Source organism: Anopheles gambiae, chromosome X (genome assembly GCF_943734735.2).
Source record: "Anopheles gambiae chromosome X, idAnoGambNW_F1_1, whole genome shotgun sequence".
In the NCBI taxonomy this organism is placed as follows: Eukaryota; Metazoa; Arthropoda; class Insecta; order Diptera; family Culicidae; genus Anopheles; species Anopheles gambiae.
The window spans coordinates 4,395,142-4,413,969 of NC_064600.1; the positions used below are offsets into that span (position 1 = coordinate 4,395,142).

The following is an 18,828-nucleotide window of genomic DNA, read 5'->3' on the forward strand; positions in this document are numbered from 1 at the left end:
CATTCGTTCGGCAGTGCTGTTCCCAGTGCTGTTGAAGTAACGTTCGCTGACGGTCCGTAAGATGTCGCTGACGCTGCATAAACAGTCCTGCAGAATCATCTAAAAAGACCTTTAAAGGCTGTAGGATGAGATAATGAGTGGCGCCTAATCTGTTCTCGATGCCCGAAGTCCTGTTAATGGTTGTTCTTTCACCCCCGGCTTTACAACATACTACCAAAAAGTGCATCAGCGTGTTTATAGTTTTATTGTAGTTTTATTTGATTCTCTCTACAACATAATGATATAGTAATGTTTCATCTGTTTCCTTTCCAAGTATCGGGCTTTTGTACGTTGAAATCTCTGCACGGCTTAACCACACTGTGCCTACCGTTTACAGCCAACCCTTAACAAGTCTTCGGATCGTGTGTGAGACCTGCTTAACAACCATTTCTGTATTTGTTCTTCTCTATCTCTCTCACTGTCTATCTCTCTCTCTCTTTCTCTCTCATCTTTATTTCTATTCGATTCTTGATGTTTCTGTTCTCTCTCTCTCTCTCTCTCTCTCTCTCTCTCTCTCTCTCTCTCTCTCTCTCTCTCTCTCTCTCTCTCTCTCTTTCTGTGCATTCTTTCCAAACATTCATACACTCTTCGCCAGACGTCAAGATGCAATGCAATGTCTGCACTACTTAAACCAGCTGTCACCTGCACTTACTCGCTTATTCCTACTCCTATTCTTTCCCACACATTCTCACCCTCTCTTACAGTGTTACTTGCACACTAACGCCCTCTCCTCTCTTCGGTATCTGTTTCTTTTTTTTTCGCTTTATCTCTCTCTATCTCCTTCTCTCTCTCTCTCTCACCTTGTCACTCCATCTTTCATCTAATCTCTCTATCTCGCTGTCCCTGTCTCTGCCGCTTATATCCTCCCATTCTCAAACACACACACACACACAATTGTTCTTCGTTTCGATTCATATCAATTTTATATCTTTTAAATATTCATAACATTCACAGCGGTTTAAGAGTTTGTTGTTTTTTTTTTTTTTTTTGGTTTTTGTATTTGTTTTGATAATTTTGAATTTCACATCAATCCAATGCAAGGATAAATGGACTGCGCGGCATGTAGTTAAGGATGTATAGTTTCATGTGGATGAGTGTGGCTGTGTTACTTTTTTTAAATATTTCTTTTTTTTGCGTTTTGATTTCTCAGCGTTACAACGATGTCATGCGCGAGAGCGAGAGAGAGAGAGAGAGAGAGCGAGCGGGCCTTGGATGCGTTACGCTTAGTAGCCAAATTTGTGGATTTTTTAACTCTGCGCGCTTAGTGTAAACCGTCTACCACATGCGATACATCACTGGTATGCTGCACGCTAGTAAACACCAACACACACACATACGCAGACATGCAGGCTAAACGGTGTACTTATCAACCGGTGCTCAATGGGACAGACGTAAGCGGAGCACAAATATCATTGTGAAAGTTTGCTTTGTAGTTAGTACTTGTAAGTGTTTGCTCAAATCCACCAACAGTACGGTGTGCCATCTTTGAGCAAGGATACCCAATTTGTGTATTATAGATGACGGTATTTGCACCACTACCGTTTACTTCCTTTTGATTGTTGCTACATTTTAGTACTGCGAGTAAAGCTTTGGTCTACTTTACCAGTGAACCAGAGCATTCGAAACAAGGGGTAGCGAGGAATTTCAATATTTATCTCGAGTTTGACAATAACACCTTCATGTCAAGCATTTGCGCTAAAAAGTTCCTCGCGTACAGTACATACTGTACTACAGAGAAGTGGCAACCCAAGAAACGAACTCCCACCGGTCTAAACTCCGCTCCGGACATCCGCTCTCCCTATGCATGGCCGATTGCAAAGTGGGAATTGTTCGAGTATGTAGCGTTTGATTTGAACAGTGGCGTTCAAGCTGCTTCTCCCGCCAAAGCTTTCCATTTGTTTGTGTGAGTGTGTGTGTGTGTTTTTTCTTCATATATATACTTTTTGTCTTTTTTTTTTGTTATATTTCCTACCACCTTTTTGCACTCTACTTGATTTCCTCTTTAATACTATCACTCTTATACCGTTCTCTTGCACCTCTTAGTAGTTTGGTGTGCACAAGTGGCGTTAGATAACTTGTTTGCCTTTTTTTTGTTTTTTTTTTTTGTTCGCTTGGTTTGCTCTATTAAGTTCATGCCATTATCAACACCCGGATACGCAAATCAATATGTTGGACTTAAAAACAAATCAAAGGCCTAATGCTATAATCCTAATTTTATCGCCCAAATTTGTATCGCTAAAACGCACAATGCAGCTATGTTTCTTCTCTTTTTTTTTTTGTTGTAACACTTAGATTTGGAATTTTTTTTTGTAACAATTTTAATAAACTCACCAATTTCTCTAAACGATCTAGCCTGCGCTCTCTTTCGTGTCCGTTTCATTTTGCACCATCTATCGCATGCTCTCTTCCTTTAGTCTCTCCTACTTTCTTCCTATCCATTGCTCTACTTCTCCTTTTCTGTCTCTCGCCCTATAGCTCTCTCAAATTCTCTTACCTTCCTTCGTGCATTCGTGAGTCTTTACTTTTCCTGGTAGATTTTATTACTCATTGTACTACTTCACCTTTTACCCCTCTTGTTTTTTTTTAAAGACGTCCACCGTCTCTTACTTCCAGCTTCTAATGCGCTGCAAGAAGCTTTCACTGTCACAAATTTCCTTGTCACTAAATTAGGCTCGTTTACTGCTATCAACTAGCAGGGGGTTTTTATTTTTTTAATGTTTTGTGCTTGTTCTGCTTTTTCCTCCATTTTCACCGTTTCGCGTCCTGTCCCTGTGTCCGGATCGTACGTAACGCAATTTGCTCGACCAAAATACTAAGTAAACAAAAACCAAACTCCGCCCTCTCTTGTCCTGCGCTTTTCGTGCAGAAAATTTACTGTAAATATAAGGTGTTTCGGGCTGTTTTGGAAGTGCAGTTCCTCATGTGTGTGAGTGTGTGTGTTTTTTTTTAAATAGGGGTTTTGCTGAGTATGCTATCCAGTATTAATACAGGGTTTCCCACGATTTATTGGTTGGTTCCCACGATTTATTGGTGCGTTCCCACGATTTTTTGGTCATTTCCCATAATTTTTTGGTAGCAACCCACGATTTATTGGTCGGTTCCCAAATATTATTGGTCGGTTCCCAAATATTATTGGTCGTTTCCCAAATATTATTGGTCGGTATTATATTATATTATATTTGGGAACCGACCAATAATATTTGGGAAACGACCAATAATATTTGGGAACCGACCAATAATATTTGGGAACCGACCAATAAATCGTGGGTTGCTACCAAAAAATTATGGGAAATGACCAAAAAATCGTGGGAACGCACCAATAAATCGTGGGAACCAACCAATAAATCGTGGGAAACCCTGTAAGTCAAATTACACTCTAACCGGTGGCATTTTTTTACATACTTCGTTATTTTAAATTACCATTTCCCTTTTTACCTTTCTCGCACTAGATGTTTTGCTTACTGTTTCGCACTCTATCTCTCTCTCTCTCTCTCTCTCTCTCTCTCACACTTGGATTCTCTTATTCTTTCTTTCTTTCTCTCTTTCTTTTCCGCGCCATCGCTGCCGTTATTTTATTATCTTACTAATTCAACTTTTATCCAATATGGGGTTAATTCGGTTTGCCATGTTAGCGAACGGACAGCTGGATGTTACGTATGCGCCTTTGGCCCATCTGTTTGCCTGCAGCTTGTTCTAAAGCTTTATCCTTTGCTATGTTTTATCTCTTTTCCATGTTTTGTTTTTTTTTGCGTTGTGATCTCACTCGTTATCGTGCAGTTTTTTTTTCTGTGGTACCCAGTGTTTACTAATGTTGCTATCACTCAATTTTGCTAAACTTTTGTTTATAGAAGATGAATTTAATGCTGGATTAAACTTTTAGCATGAATTACTTTTCCATGCAACTGGAAACTTTGAAGATGTGAAGTACAGAAGGGTAAAAGAGATACAAACTAAAAACCAGTGCAACAAATGCTCATCAAAGCAAACAAGAAAGTATATCACAATGGAACGTAGCAAATCATGGCTGGATAGTTTGAACGCTTTTTGCGCTGATCCGTGTTTTTTTTTCTTTCTTTCTTTCCTTCCTTCCTTCCTAATCTCATCGCACGCAATACATCTGCCCAAACTTCGCACAAGAACAAATGTACTACCTCGTGCAGCTACCGTTACTGATTGATTAACAGGCATCCCAAAATTGGACTGATGTTGGCCAAGCAGAGCCACTTGCTGTTGGGTTATGAGTCTATCCCGCTTTACACTATCTAGTGCCGCCTCGCAAAAAAAACAGCTAAATACTACACATACATATACAGACACTCACACATACATACAAACACACACGGTTGTACGACTGTGTCACAATCATGGGGTTTTTTGTTCTTGTTTTGCTTGCGTTTATCTTCCTTTTACTTTTGTTTTTTGAGCTTGTTTTACTGCGTTCACTGCAATCTTTGTTCGATTTTGTGCTTTTCCTTTCTCTCTTTCTATCTTTCTATCTTTCTTTCGCTTTCTCTTCTCTTTTGCATGTTTCGTTTCTGTACTAAAGTGTACCAGTTTGTTATTTTTCGTGACCTCTTTCCTTTCTTTGTTTTGTTTTGTTTTTATTTCATAGAGTTATGACAATTTTTTGCGCTTGATTTGTTAGTTTATACGGTACTATATTCTCTCTCTCTCTCTCTCTCTCTCTCTCACTCTCTCTCGCTCTTTCTTTCTTTATTTTTCTCTCTCTTTCTCTTTGTGATTTGTTATTAGAGTAAATAGAAAATAGCTTTTCTAGTGTAGTGTTTGTTGTGTGTGTTTTTGTTTCATCTATTCCTGCCTTTTATATTTGTAAAACAACAACCATTCACATGGATCATACATGAAATTTGTTCAGACATCTGTTTGTCTTCTATTGTTTTGGGGAAAATGGATCCTCTATTCACTCACATACACACATACTCTTTCTCTCCATTTATTTCTCGCTACTTTGTTATTACCCGTCACCCCAGCTAAGGTCCTTGCATTCTGCCTGCTCACTCCATCACTCGGTTACGATTATTGCATGCTGTTTCATCCCAGTTCCTTCAGGCAGCGAAGATGAGCCGGCACTGTCAGACCTTGTCCTCGGCTCGACCAGCTCCGCGGCATTGACGGTACAGATATGTGGCAAGGTGGCACAGAGATCATGTTTGCATCGTGATCGCAAAGCAGCTGACAGCAGCGTCGACAGTAGTGTCCGGTGTATACTAAGCACCGCTGTCATACATTCGACCCGCACCAATCGTTGTGTTAGTAGTAACGCATAGGACGTAAGATGAGTTTCGTGTAAGTAACTGAGTGCTATTTTTAAGTAGAAGAAATTTGTATCGCAAGCACGTTGGTGAGAGTTTGCTCACTACCACTGCAACACTGTACAAAGGCAATCGAAATAATAACTAAAAATAACAACTAAACGAGTTTATACTACCACGCTGGGTACTAAACGTACGGCAGCGCTTCCCTTTGAACGATAAATCAAAGCTCCAAGCCTGCTAGTGAACTTCGCCACTGCCTTCCTGAGCGGGGCGAACGCCTCGAACGCCCCCTGCCGGGAAGCACACGATACCGGTTCCGTCTTCAATCTCTCGGGTCAATCGACCCGCTCGGTTCGGTTTCCAGCTGTCCCCATATGCGCACACCCATTACGCTAGCATCACACGCACTAACCTCCCCATCTACCATCCTCTCTCTCTCTCTCTCTCTCTCTCTCTCTCTCTCGCTCCATCGCTTACCTCCTAAATTGTGTCCACTAGGTGTTATGTTTACTTTACTTATGTATCTATACTAAAGCATCTCACACGCTTGTCCTTGCACTACCGCCAAGTTTACTAGTTTGCGAGCGCTAGTGTTGACGAGTCCTAAGCTTAGCAAAGTGTTAATAATACTTGAGATACGTTTCATCCGGCTGGTAAAACACAGCGCTGTTGCCGTGGTTTCGGGTCGTGCCGGTATTGCATTCAGGACTGTTCGTCCGCTCCGTTCTGTAGTGCTGTTGCTAGAGGCATATTGAGTTGTTAAGTTTTTGCTTTTGGGTTATCGGTGTTTGCTTTTGCTTCTCATGTTATGCTGTAAGCAGCGTATATGGGCATAATCGTTACACATCTACTGTATATTTATATGTATATGTATTGCGAAATGTCAATTGCCTGCTCTATTTCAAGATAGTTGGTTGAGTGCGGATACTGAATGAAGCAAATTTGAGTTGCTTAACAGGCGTAGCAAGATGGGAGTGAATAGTCGGTGAGCTGATTAGTTAGTTAGCCTAAAGTTGAGGGAGAGAATAATGTAGTGGTGTGAGGGGAAGGGGGGGGGGGTTGAGGCTTTACTCCTATACCCTATATTGCGTGTGAACACTGTAGCACCCGGGCAGGGTGTTACGATGGTTTCCAAACCCAAAAGTCATTCGCAAACACATGGAAGGCAAGCACGCTACAAACGCAAAACTGTGTACTATCTACAACGTCTACCAGCGTTGTGCGCACGAAATCAATCTACTACTTCTGTTCTGGCGGATCTGGCAAATGGTCCGCAGTGTTGAAAAAATAAAGCAAAAACAGATCAGCAACTAAAGCCGGTGGTAGTTGGGGGTGTATAACGCTTCTGAGTAACGCTTCTGACCCCCAACTCGAGCGATCTAACGCACTCAATTGCACGCTGAGTGCTTGGCTGAGTGTTTGTTGCAGTAACGCAAACCGAAGAGTTCAACCAAGGCGTTCTCACGTACACAACCAAACGGTACAGCAATGTTTGTTAGCTCTAGACTTGAGTGATTTGAGTTTAAAACGCTATTTTTCTTTGTTTTTCCTCTTTTTTTGGTTACTACAGACTAAGACGGGTCCATGGCCCCGTTCGCACACTAGTAGCTAAATATTAAGCCAACACGTGCACTGAGCTGGCCCTGTAGCACAATCAATTAACGCTACCCGGTACCCACTACTACTGCGCTGGTGGAGCTACGGAGCTCCACTGCAGCAAATTACTAACCTGACTACTATGAGTAATATACTCCGCATGATATCAACGGATGTCCTAATTATGTTGTTTGCTGTTGCTTTAAATGTTTACATTGTTGTCAGCTCCATCTCCCTTCCACTAATTACTACTAGATGCGTACGTATGAGTATGATGTGTTTCGAACGTACGTTGGTAGCTGTGTACTATGTGTACATTTTGAGATATATTCGAAATTATTGCACCGCAACCGGTCTAAAACCTGAGATCTCTGGCAGCACTTGCATCACATCCATTGGTGCGCCGACGCCGCAAACGTGTGCGCGTGTGCGATCATCACTCTCAAATCGGAAGACTGATATTACTGCTTGTAAGAGTGCTGCTGCTAGTATAATGCCAAAAGGTGCTTTCAAACACGGGTTTGTTGTTATTGTTGTTCTTGTTGCTACTATCTGCATTCCCCCACCCTTTCAACCCAGTTTGAAAAGAAGAACACAAATGCTTCCCGCTCCACAAATCGAAAGCAGAATCGCGGCCGGGCCCAAACCTGCCGCGGCTAATCGCCACGGAGGCTCCAAGATTCACTCGTAAAGGTGGCACTGGCAGCGTGTATGGCTACCTGTCGGAGGAACCTTGCATGGTTTCAACGGCGAGGCGGCGGCACGGGATGCTTGGCAAAGGCTCCGGATCAGCTTCGAGTATCGATCGACTTCTTAGGAAGGGGAGGGATGGATGTTGCTGTATCACCACAGCCACCGGGCAGCATCTGACAGTTGGTTGGCCCACTCCGACATTCGGTAGCACACGGAGGCTCATCACGTGTCCGACCGATGTTTCGCGAGCGATGGTAGTATCGCGTAACGTCAGTCGGGTAGGACCTGTTCAGCAGCCCGGTGAACGTGCGAAATCATCCCGTCGGTACGAAGCTGATCGGTTTGCGGTTGCACCCGCGCGGCAACATACACGCCGACTGGGCCACTGGAATCTCTTAGTCGGCCTGGGCCCGGGGAGTCCGGCTGCTCGATTTGGCCGACCGGGGAATCGATATGCCGGTGTGCCGTGCGTTATGGGACGTAAGCGCTGCGTTTCGCGCAGGCAGGTGGATCGTTACGCTAGCATACTCAACGAGATAGGGACAAACACACACAAGGAGTTCTGGTTCCAGAAATAATCACAAGAGATGAAAAAACAACAATACACCAATTGGAATTGTGGCAAAACTGAAGGCAACAATTTAAAGTAAAGTCAACGCCTTTGTACAGTGAGCAGAAATGATTACGACCAACAGTGGAGTTTTTAGACACTCAATCAAGCGAGAACTAAACCACATCGAATGGGTGTAGGTAATGCATCGACACCGACACCGACACCGAAGGAGTACGAAGTCCAACTCTGTGCTGCAAACGGTACACGGCCACTGTACTGAACGATGCTGTATCAAACGGCGGCTGGCTTCGCTTGGATGCGTTTGGCTCCTGATTCCGCACCATGCCGTTCGTTCCACCATATCGCAATTGCGTACCCGGCCGCTTCTACCACCTGTAGGATGGTTCTAGCTCCACCGAAACCACCCTACAGGTAGCCTAGCGTGGAGTAGGTCTTCACGTACGGTGCATCATCCGCCGCTGATTCGCTCCTACGAGAGAGATAGAGAGAGATAGATAGAGAGAGAGAGAGAGATAGAGAGAGAGAGAGAGGGAGAGAGAACTTTAACCAAGAATATCTAGTAACAAGTCGTTTGATTGAACATGTGAGAAGTGAACAATGTACTATAGTATTTTTATCTCTAATTGGAATTCAGCTTATTTCTTCAAGACCTCTTACTACAATAAGCGGCTTTCAGTAAGTAGATGCGTATAGAATTGAATAAAAAGGTTTTAAATGGACAGTAGTAGTTATTTGTGCACCAATTACTAACTATCGAGTGTCATCCATATACGACGTTACATATTCGGAGGATTTTTCAATGTTTGAAACTAATCCTATCCCCAAAATAACGCATCGTAACGCTGAAAGGTAGCCCCGCCCATCCCTGTATACGTAACGTAATGTATGGATGGCTCCCAAAGTGTGGAAACCTTAAAGTATCAGGACGCCGGGAACAAAACCAATGCACTCACTCGTCATCCCACGGGCAGACGGCATCGCCCTTCCGTTCGCTGTTCTCCTCCTCGCTCTTCTGCGCCCGCAACGTGCCCGGCTCGGGGGGACGGTCCCTGCGCTCGCGGCGCTTGCGGCGCCTCGCCAGCTCGTCCGCGCCTCCCGCTCCGGAGCTGGACGGTGGTTGTTGTGGTGGTGCCCCTAGCGTCGCCGCACCCGGTGGCTCCTGGGCCGCTCCCGTGGGCTCCCCGTCGAGCCGCCCGGTCCCCTCCTCCTGCCCCCCGCCGTCCTCCTGCTCCTCCTCGTCCGGCTCGTCGTCGGGCGGGTCCAGCTCGACCTCGGCCAGCGGCGCGATGGAGGGTGCGGGCGTAGGGGCCGGCGCCACACACCCGGGCAGCAGCCCGCTCTCACCACCGTCCATCATGATGTCGTACTCGGACGGGTGGTGCTGCTGGTGCTGGTGGTGCTGCCGCCGCAGTGCCTCCCCGTAGAAGCCATCCTCCGCCTCGGTGAGCGGCGACAGGTCCTGGGCGGCGTCGACACCCTGCAGCAGCAGCACGTCCACCGTTTGCGTCGCGACGCTGGCGGCCGCCGGCTCAGCCGCTGGGCTGCCGTGCTGGACGCTTGCCTCCCGCACTGTCGCCTCCGGCTCGCTGCCCACTGCCAACTCGTACTCCTCCGCCGGCTCGTCGTCGTCGTCGGGTGTGTTTGCATAGATTACACTTATCCTAGGGGTGCCTGTGGTTGATTCCGGTGCAGTGTCCACGTTCGTCGGACGCTGACTGTTTGCCTCCCTCGCCATCGCCCGGCCCGCACCGGCCGACGAGGTGCAGATAGTAGTGGTGGTGGTGGTGATCGTGGTGTTTGTGGTGGTGGTGGGGTTCGACGTGGGGCACACCGCAGCCGCCGGTACGCCGCCGTACGGCTGCTGCTGCGTGCCGACCTGTTCAGTAGCCGCACCGAGCGGCTCAGTGGACGTAGCGGCGGGCAGTACTGGTGGCTCGTCCGCCTCTGGCTGCGCTTGGGGCGTCGCGTCGCGTGCCCCAGCCGCCCCTTCAGCCGCATCCGGATTGTCGCCCGGACCACGGTCCTGCTGCGCTACGTCCTCCGCCACCGTGCCGGCCTGTCCAGCGCGCTCCTCGCCGATTGGAGTAGGGGCGCCGGACGTTCCATCCTGCTGGTAGAACACCGTGCCCGAGCCTCCCTCCTCCTTCTCCTCGAAGCTCGTCGAGAGCGAACCCTGCGAAATGCGCACCGACGACTGGTGCTGCAGGTACTGCTGCTGCTGGGACGGCAGGTTCGCCAGGCAGGCGGTACTGTCGGGCGGCGTCGCCCCACTGCCGGTCGAGTTCGCGCGCATACAGAACTGCAGATCGGACAGCCTGAAAACGAGCGGAAAACGGACACGGTTAGGCACCGCACCCGGCACAAGCACCCGTGCACACTCACCTCGGCGCCATCGTCATGGAAGCCCGTCGCTGCTCGGTCACAACCGGTGCCAACCGCTTGGTGCTGTGAAAGTCACCGTCGAGCGTGTTCTGGCGCAAACCGCACGAGCGCTTCATCCGCTCCGACACCTCGCTGATCTCGGCCGTGCTGTGCGGCGGATGATGGTCGCCGTGCTGCTTCGACTTGCTGCTGTTGGTGCTGCTGTTGCAGAAGACAGAAGGCAAAGGATTAGCAAAGGCAAACCGGATCCGCCCACGCCCATACTTACTCCGTCTTGGTGGGCAGCTTGGCGTCGGCACTGTCCCACGGGCACACCGAGACCGAGACGGCCGACTCTGCGGCCGGCTTTTCGATCACGGGCGTGTCCCAGGGGCAGACGGCACACGCACCAGACACGGCCCCTTCCAGCGTTACCTCGAGTGTCGTTCCGAGATTTTTGTTCATCTCTCTGCCGAGTGGGAGAGGAGCGGGGGGGGGAGGGGGGGGGTGGACCGTAAAAAAGGAAACCCGATTAATAAAAGACGGTAACAAACAAGCCCATCCCGGGTCGAAACTGCCACCGAAATCCAACACCGATGCCTCCGTTTTGCAAAATGGAACACCGAAAAAATGCTTCTGTTTTTTTTTTACAAAGTAAGACACAAACACACTCATGGTAGAGTGGATAGAAGGTTTGGGAAGATGTAACACCGAAAGTGCTGGAATCTGTACACCGGTACGCACACGCACACACAAACACACACAAACAATGGGGAAGGAGCGGAAGGAAAAGAGTCGTTAGCATTCCGAGTAAAACGGCGGTTCGTGTCCAGGCGGCACAAGCGGTCATGTAACACAAGGATGGGACAGAATGGCAATGTGTGTTGGGTTTCTGCCTTAGGCAAGCTACAATACAATTGTCCACGCCTGAAATTCAAATACAGGAGTACAGAATGTGCGATAGAGAGAGAGAGAGATATATATAGAAAGAGAAACAGAAAAGTGCGTAACGCACCGAACGTTGGAGCATCTGAAGGTTCGTCGCCTGGCGGCAGGCGATATATAGGAATCGAAAAGGTACAGTACAGTGGAGTGGGGGATAGCGAAAGAAGACTATACTGGTGCTTCTAACAACGTACGAAAGAACGAACGTTCAAGTGCCGCTACAAAAGGGTGGTAAATCTTGACAGCTTTAAAGAGGTAAGAAAGCGAGGCAGGGTTTGACTCTATATAGGTAGGAATCATTGTAAAACATACAAACACACACATATATATAAGAAAAGATCATCAAACAACATGTAGCGATTTAAATAAAAGTTCTTCGATGTGTTGATTGCAAGAAGAGTCATTCGAGTTGCAGAACCTTGTGATAAGATTCATACATCTCCAGAGAAAAAAAGAGTTGTTAATGAATCATTGGGGGAAAAACGGGAGTCGTAAATCTCCAAATCAATCCGAATAATGCCGTGTTGGGAGATTCACGATATTCAGGGTCATACATCTGACCCAATCTTTGAAATTCAATAAATCAGAAGCTCGGAGCCGACTATTCGGGATTTTCCCAAAGGATCGTGCGTCCCGAAAGTTTGAGATATTAGTGAACTTTTAAAGAGCCTTGAATCTTTTAAAGATTCACGATACATTAAAGGGAAATGTATATCGGAATATCAATCAAATCTAATCCATACTGCAATGACAAGGACGCAGAAAGACGTACTTTTCAAATGAATAAAAACGTGTATATTGAGCCTAACAGCTAATGCAAGATTTAATAGTCTTGAGATTCATATTGTCCAACCGATCCGATTCATGCATCGAATGACTCGTCGTTGCAACTGAATGAATCTTTTCAATCGATTTCTTAATAAATAGTTGATACATTATTTATGGGGCAGATGACAGATGATACGGGAACAATATCCCATGCCGCACATGAGCCTTTGAGTCTATGACGATTCATGAATCTTCGCGTGAAGAAGCACTAGCCTTTGGAGATGCATAACGCTTTTGGGCAAAGACAGTTCTTAAGAGGGGTTTATATTCAATGGTCTCTAAAGATTCATGAAGGTCATTATTGAGGGTTTCTGCGAATCTTTCAAAATCATACATCTGAATCAATCACTCGTAGACCAGACTTCTCGATCAAAGTGTACACAAAACAAGGGAAAGAAGTACAGGAGTGTATTGCATGAATTGGACATCACAGAACACAGCGGAACGGAGGCGAAAGTAGTTCAGGAACAATAGTGACAAACTAGTACAACAGGAAAAAGGAGAAGTAAACAACTGGGTGGGTCGCGCGCACGGTGTCTCATAGTGTGTCAAAGTATCGCTGACACTGTCGATACCACCAAATATACACATACATACAGAAACACACACACACACACAAACACACACCGAATACAGAGAGATACAGAGCGTTGTGAAGAGAAGGTGGTAAGTCCAGAGGAAGCGATGGCGTAGTGTGTTTAGTGTCAACAGGAGTATGTACGACAGTACGTTCTGCTTTAAATTTTGAGCTTCTGAAACAACTGGCATGTGTGCAGGTCGTGATATTCCGTCGTGCCGTACTTTCGTCCGAGCGTATAAACAAAACTCTACCGATTAGTTTTGTACGAGATAGGTCCAGATAGAGGTTATTGTATGAAGTAGTACGATAGCTAGTAGTAGTTAGTAGTAGTAGTTAGTACTAGTAGTGGACAAGATTGATATGAGTCCGTTAAGGCAGATAGAGCAAGAGAGGTGTTTGGTTAGCGGAGAGAGTGGAGAATGTGTTTTCCTTACTGTTGCTTTCCAACCGTCACTCGTACGTTGCCTCGCACGGGTGTACTGCTGGAAGATGACGATACACCCTCGTATATACCGGACGGCATATCACCACGGTAGATCGATACGCTGGCAGGTCGTCAGGCCACAACAGAACAGACGGGAGGAAAGAAAAGATCAGCTCAGCAGCAGAAGTAAAAGCAAGCGAACGAACCGCAAAAACTGCAGCAATCAGCAATCAACAGGCACAAAGTGCATAGCTGCATAGTGAGAGGATAACCTAACTAGCCGCTTCGGTACATCTTCTACATCCTATGCAGATCGAAGGTAGAGTGCGCTCAAACACTACACAAACACCCCTCGACCCTTTTGACTTACCTGTACGGAATGTCACTCAGATTGCTTTGGCTATGAGAATGTGGCACTTTGGAACAGTCCTTCACGCCCGAGATCGCCAGCTCGTGGGCCGATCCCGACAGGCTGCGGTCGCTGCCACGTCGCTTGGACAGGCTGTTCACGTTGCCCGACCCAGACTGTCCGGTGGATGGCTGGTGGTAGAAAGCGAACAGGCAAACAGGTTAATGACGATTCCACTGCGCAACAATGGACACTACACACACACACCTGGGTAAGCATTGATGGGTTGGGCGCGGTCGAGGTTGAACCCTTCTTCTTGGCACCGCCGCCGAAGCCGAAGAAGCGCTTTTTGAGCGACGGCTGGATCGCGTTCGCCATCAGGTTCTTGTAGTGCTCCGAGCGCACGAACCGCGGGTAGCAGTCCTTCTTCAGCAGTAGTGTGTAGATGTGCTCGGCCGCTGCATCGAACGCAAACCGGGACGGATTCTTCAACCCGAGCTGAACTTTCTCCATCGTTTTACCGTCGATGTTGATCTCGCAGGGTGCGCCTGGTTCGAGAAATTCTCTGCAAAAGACGAGAAGTTGATATAGCACAAGCATGGCAAAAAAAAAAAAACTAATCAGCTTAATCTGGCTCATGGCACTTACTCGTAGATCTCCTTCACCTTGCGCGATATCTGCGAGTGCGAGGAGCGGCGCAGATCGTTCACCGCCATCCAGAAGCGTATGTTCTCGTGCGAGTACTCCTTCTTCAGGTAGTGCGTGAACTCCTGCAGCCCGGTCGGGTCCGACACGACCTCCTCGATAGAGATGCCCCAGCGCTTGACGCGCTTCTCGGTCGGCACCTCAACCACCGGGTGGTTCAGCTGCCAGAAGCTGACGTCCTCTGTCACCCACGGGTTCGACGGCAGCGGCGGCTGCATCATCGGGTCGTACTCGCTGAACGTTTCGTAGTAGACGACCAGGCTTTCGCACGCCTGTGACATCTTCACCCGGTTCCGCCCGAGCGACGCCTTCAGTATGTCGACCTCCCGCTGCCAGTCCTCGACCGTGCGCTTGCGCGGCTTGCCCTGCCGGTCGCGTGACGGTATCGGGCATGGCTCGAGTGGCGTGAACTGGCCGGGCGGCGGCCGATGCACCCGCCAGTAGGCGCGCTCCTGCGAGTCGCCCACGATCTTGTCGCCCTTCTTGCGGTCCTTCGCCAGCCGCACCTGCTCCTCCGCCTGCATCAGTATGAAGTCCCACTTGCCCTTCAGGTTTTTGTGCAGGCTGGCGAGCGCCTCGGTCTCGTAGTCCTCCAGCCCGTGCCGCTGCTTGTTGCGGAGCGACCGCTTGGCCAGGTAGATGGCGTACTCGATCTGATCGGGCGCCTTCTGCTGCCAGGGCCAGTAGTACGGCGTCTGGAAGCGGTACAGCGAGGAATCGTCCTTCACCATCAGCGTCTTCGAGTCGGAGACGGGAAAGAAGTAACCGTGCTGGCACAGCTGGTTGCTAATGTTCAGTGCCTCCGACTCTTCGATGCTTAGCCGTTCCATCAGCCACTCAATCAGGTCGTATCCTGCGTGCGAGCAAAAGAGAGAAGATTAGCTGCTGGTTCCCAAGCGATTACATCATGCGACAGGGACAGGCCTACCCATGAAAGCCGATGGTATGGAGGTCAGGAATAGCTTCTGGCTGCGCACTGGCACACCGTTCTCCGAGTCTTGCATCTCGCGGACTAGTGATTCCATCTGCAAAGGGGAAAAGAGGATTGCCAAATACGTTCAAGTAAACCGCTGCACATCTTCACTGCTGCCCCAACCGCTACCTACCTTATCGAACGCCATCGGTCGGGAGAGTCGCTCGATCGGAGGCGCTGGCTGCGTACCGCTCGACCCCGTCGTCGTCAGACCGGAAGGGGTGGCGACCGCCGAGCTGTTCGATCCACCGGCCACCGATTGCAGCTGACCGGCCGAGGCTAGCAGTGCCGTCGGCACGGCAATGCCTGTTAGCTGCGTGACTCCGGCAGTAGCAGCAGCAGAGCCACCACCACTACTGCCTGGTGGCGTCGTAGTGGTAGAGGACTGCTGCACCAGCAGTGCCGAGCGCTGCTGATGCAGTGCCGGCTCGCCTACACCGCCGCCGGTCAGATGAAACGCAGCCGGTGGGGTCTGTGGATGGGCTGCCCGGTGCTGTAGCTGGAGCAGAGCGGCCGTAGTCGACTTGCTGCCACCACCACCACTGCTGCTGCCAGCGGTCGCTACCAGGCTGCTCTCGCGCTCCGGCGACAGCACTACGTCGGGCGGATCCATGGCCATTTGGTTCGCTGAGAGGGGCGGGTTTTTGTGGATCCGATGCCGTTAGAGTCTGAGCACCTTGCGTTAGTATCAAAAGTTTGGTTTGAGGGGAAAAACTCCCTAGCTTGAGAGTCGTCCTAGCTGGTAGTCGTGATTATCGGGTATCGAGGCTGCTGAGGGACAGGCTATTGATTGTTGGTGTTTTTTTTTTTGTGGATAGTACTGCTATTGATTGGCTCCCGATTTACTGAATCGGATAGGTAGGAGGTTTATCGCCCAGATTCCCAGATCCTGCAGACACGGTCGATTGGGGGCCTTGAGTCCAACGGTGGACCAAACTATCTACTAATGTACGGTGGATGTCTTAACCACAGACAGGGTAAAAGAGTGTAGACGATAGCACAGTAGTAGTAGTTGAAATACTAGCAGTAGTAGGAGTAGTACTAGTAATAGTAGTAGTAGTAGTAGCAAAGGTACTGGCGGTATTGTAACAGAGTCTTACAGATATTGTTGTTATTGGAGAGTTGCGATGCGATTGCGCTCACTGGGTGGACGCAACCATGGCGCACGGTTCATCTACTGGTGCTAAGGTTAGGCGATTGAGTGTGCTTGATGATACTCGCAAGCAGACACGGCCGGTGCGCTGCCGTAATACTAGGCGTCGTGCTGTACGCTCGTTCTCGCTTTCTCTGTCCTAGCGCCGATGCTTTCCTTACACACACCTACACTTTACCGCTTGACCGGCAGTGTCCGCACGTCGAGCGTGGTGATGCGTGGTTGACAAAAGCAAAACGGATGAATGGGGAACAATACCCGTATTGGATTGTGGATATGGTTTCGGAAGCGCCTCCAGACGGTATGTGTTTGTGTATATGTGTGTGACGGTTGTTGCCTGGTTTAGCTGCTCTGCTTCCCAGAAGGTTGTGTATAGGTGTCTGCAGTAGTAGTCGCTTTCGGTTGTTGCTTTTAGTATTGTTTCTTTTTGCTGCTGCTGCTGCTGCTGTTGTTGTTGCTGTGTTACTGGAGTTCGGCCACACGTGCGTCAGTGTGGATCTGTGTGTATGTGTGTGTTTGATGTGTCAACTACATTTGCCTTCGCTCGCTCTCTCGCGCTCTTTCGCTCTCTGTCTCTCTTGGTACGAGATTTGTTTCACCTGAAGCGCAGATCACTGACGACGTTCCTTTCCTAGCCAAACTCCATTGTTGCGTGCGTTAGTTGAAAACTCTAGCGCAAGAGGAAATGGGAGAGAGAGAGAGAGAGAGAGAATAAAGTCATTCCACCACCGGGGACACTATTCAGTCACTTATCCGCCGCACGCCACTCACCATGAATGTTTGAAGAGTACGTCAAACGTACGGCATCCACCGCGTGCGCCAATCGCACCGATGTACTGCGGCAAGTAGCTGTAGTAGTGGTAGTAATAGTAGTAGTAGTGGTGGTGATGGTGGTGATGTGATAGTGCGGGCCACCGTTGCCACCGTGCGTGATGGGCAGCTGCTAGTGTGTCTGTGCTGCTGCTGGTCAGCGCAAACCGTACGTCGTCGCTGCTCGTTCCGTTGCCGCTTCCTCGCTCGCTGCTGCTGCTGCTGCCTATACTGTTGTCCCTAGTATGCGCTTGCTTCTTCGATCGCTCGAAGAAATCGGTACGAGACGGAAGCTGGGGGGGCTGCGACCGGGAGAACAGAAAGAGATCTGCAGTTGACGGTTCGAGCCCCTGGCCCATCTCGATGTCACCCCCTCATGTATCTGGAACGTGTAAAAGACAAGGAGAAGATTAAATATACACACGAGCGTGTTAGAGCATCTTGTGGATGAAACAGTTGGTTGGTTGAATTGTATGTAGCTTGCTAGTAAATTCGGCCCGGTTACAGGGCTATGCAATTTCAAAGCATACTTTAACTTCGAGATGATGAGCCAACAGAAACGGCTCTCTAAATAAATTCCCACACCGGCCCTTGAGCTGATCCTGAACCTATACCGATTTTGGAAATGATCCCCTAATATGAATTATTAGGGAGCTATTCTTATATCGATCCAAAAACTAATTCCAAATTCACACCGTTCCTGAAACTGATCCCAAGTGCTTACCGGTCGCGAAAATGATCCTAAATCAATATTATTTCTACAAATATATAAATGACCCTGAATCTATATAGGTTCTAAAACTCATCCCGAATCATTATCAGTCCGAAACTGATACTGAAACTATACCGGTCATGGAACTGATCCTGAATCCATACCGATTCTATACCAGTCTTGGAACTATTACTTTATTCATAACGATCCAAGAATAGATCCTGAATCTGTTCACAGCTCTAGGAACTAATCATGAACTCATAGGGACCCTGGAAATAATCCTGAACATTAACTTTTCTTGCAACTGATTCCGAGACTACACCGGTCCTGGTACTAATCCTGAACCCATACTGGCCCTGGCACTGATCTTATATCCATACCGGTCCTAGAATTGATTATAAACCAATACTGGGCCTGAAACTACATCAGGATCCCGATCCCATACCGGATCTGGAACTGGACTTGAATCCTTGTTGAAGAATTCGAGGAACTTATCCCTACTTTATTCCTATCGAAAAACTGTACCTTAATCGGCCTCAGTAATGGAAATGATCGCAAACATGACCCGGTCCAGAAACCGACACAATTCCTACTCCAATCCAGTGATGGATTTCGCTACCATGCTGCCCAATGAACCATTCCCGACTACAGTTTTGAATGACAGATAGTCATCCAAGTAGCGAGAAAGTAACAAAAGTAATGCGCTTGTTATTGTATGACCGTTAAACTATTCCAAATGTTTCTGCTTGCCGACCCCAAACTGGCGAGGAAGATCATAAAAGCGATGATGATGATTCTAGCAATGGTGAC

The 18,828-nt window shown here is 48.2% G+C and overlaps 1 protein-coding gene across 2 annotated transcripts in view; it reads right to left on the bottom strand.

Moving 5' to 3' along the window:
* Nucleotides 1-233: 233 nt before the first annotated feature.
* The window catches only part of LOC1272033 (uncharacterized), a 39,075-nt gene continuing 20,480 nt past the window's right edge, over nucleotides 234-18,828 (bottom strand). Inside the window, exons 3-13 of one of the 2 annotated variants that reach the window (XM_061651869.1) lie at nucleotides 17,268-17,688; nucleotides 15,477-17,166; nucleotides 15,299-15,395; nucleotides 14,314-15,223; nucleotides 13,933-14,230; nucleotides 13,687-13,856; nucleotides 13,327-13,437; nucleotides 10,829-11,008; nucleotides 10,561-10,761; nucleotides 9,132-10,493; nucleotides 234-8,647 (exon numbers count right to left, since the gene is read on the bottom strand). In XM_061651869.1, coding sequence (XP_061507853.1) covers nucleotides 8,584-8,647; nucleotides 9,132-10,493; nucleotides 10,561-10,761; nucleotides 10,829-11,008; nucleotides 13,327-13,437; nucleotides 13,687-13,856; nucleotides 13,933-14,230; nucleotides 14,314-15,223; nucleotides 15,299-15,395; nucleotides 15,477-15,962 — 3,879 coding nt within the window. In that variant the 5' untranslated portion in view covers nucleotides 15,963-17,166; nucleotides 17,268-17,688 and the 3' untranslated portion in view covers nucleotides 234-8,583. The remainder of the gene's footprint in view (nucleotides 8,648-9,131; nucleotides 10,494-10,560; nucleotides 10,762-10,828; nucleotides 11,009-13,326; nucleotides 13,438-13,686; nucleotides 13,857-13,932; nucleotides 14,231-14,313; nucleotides 15,224-15,298; nucleotides 15,396-15,476; nucleotides 17,167-17,267; nucleotides 17,689-18,828) is intronic. The other variant, XM_061651870.1, reaches the window with a different exon arrangement.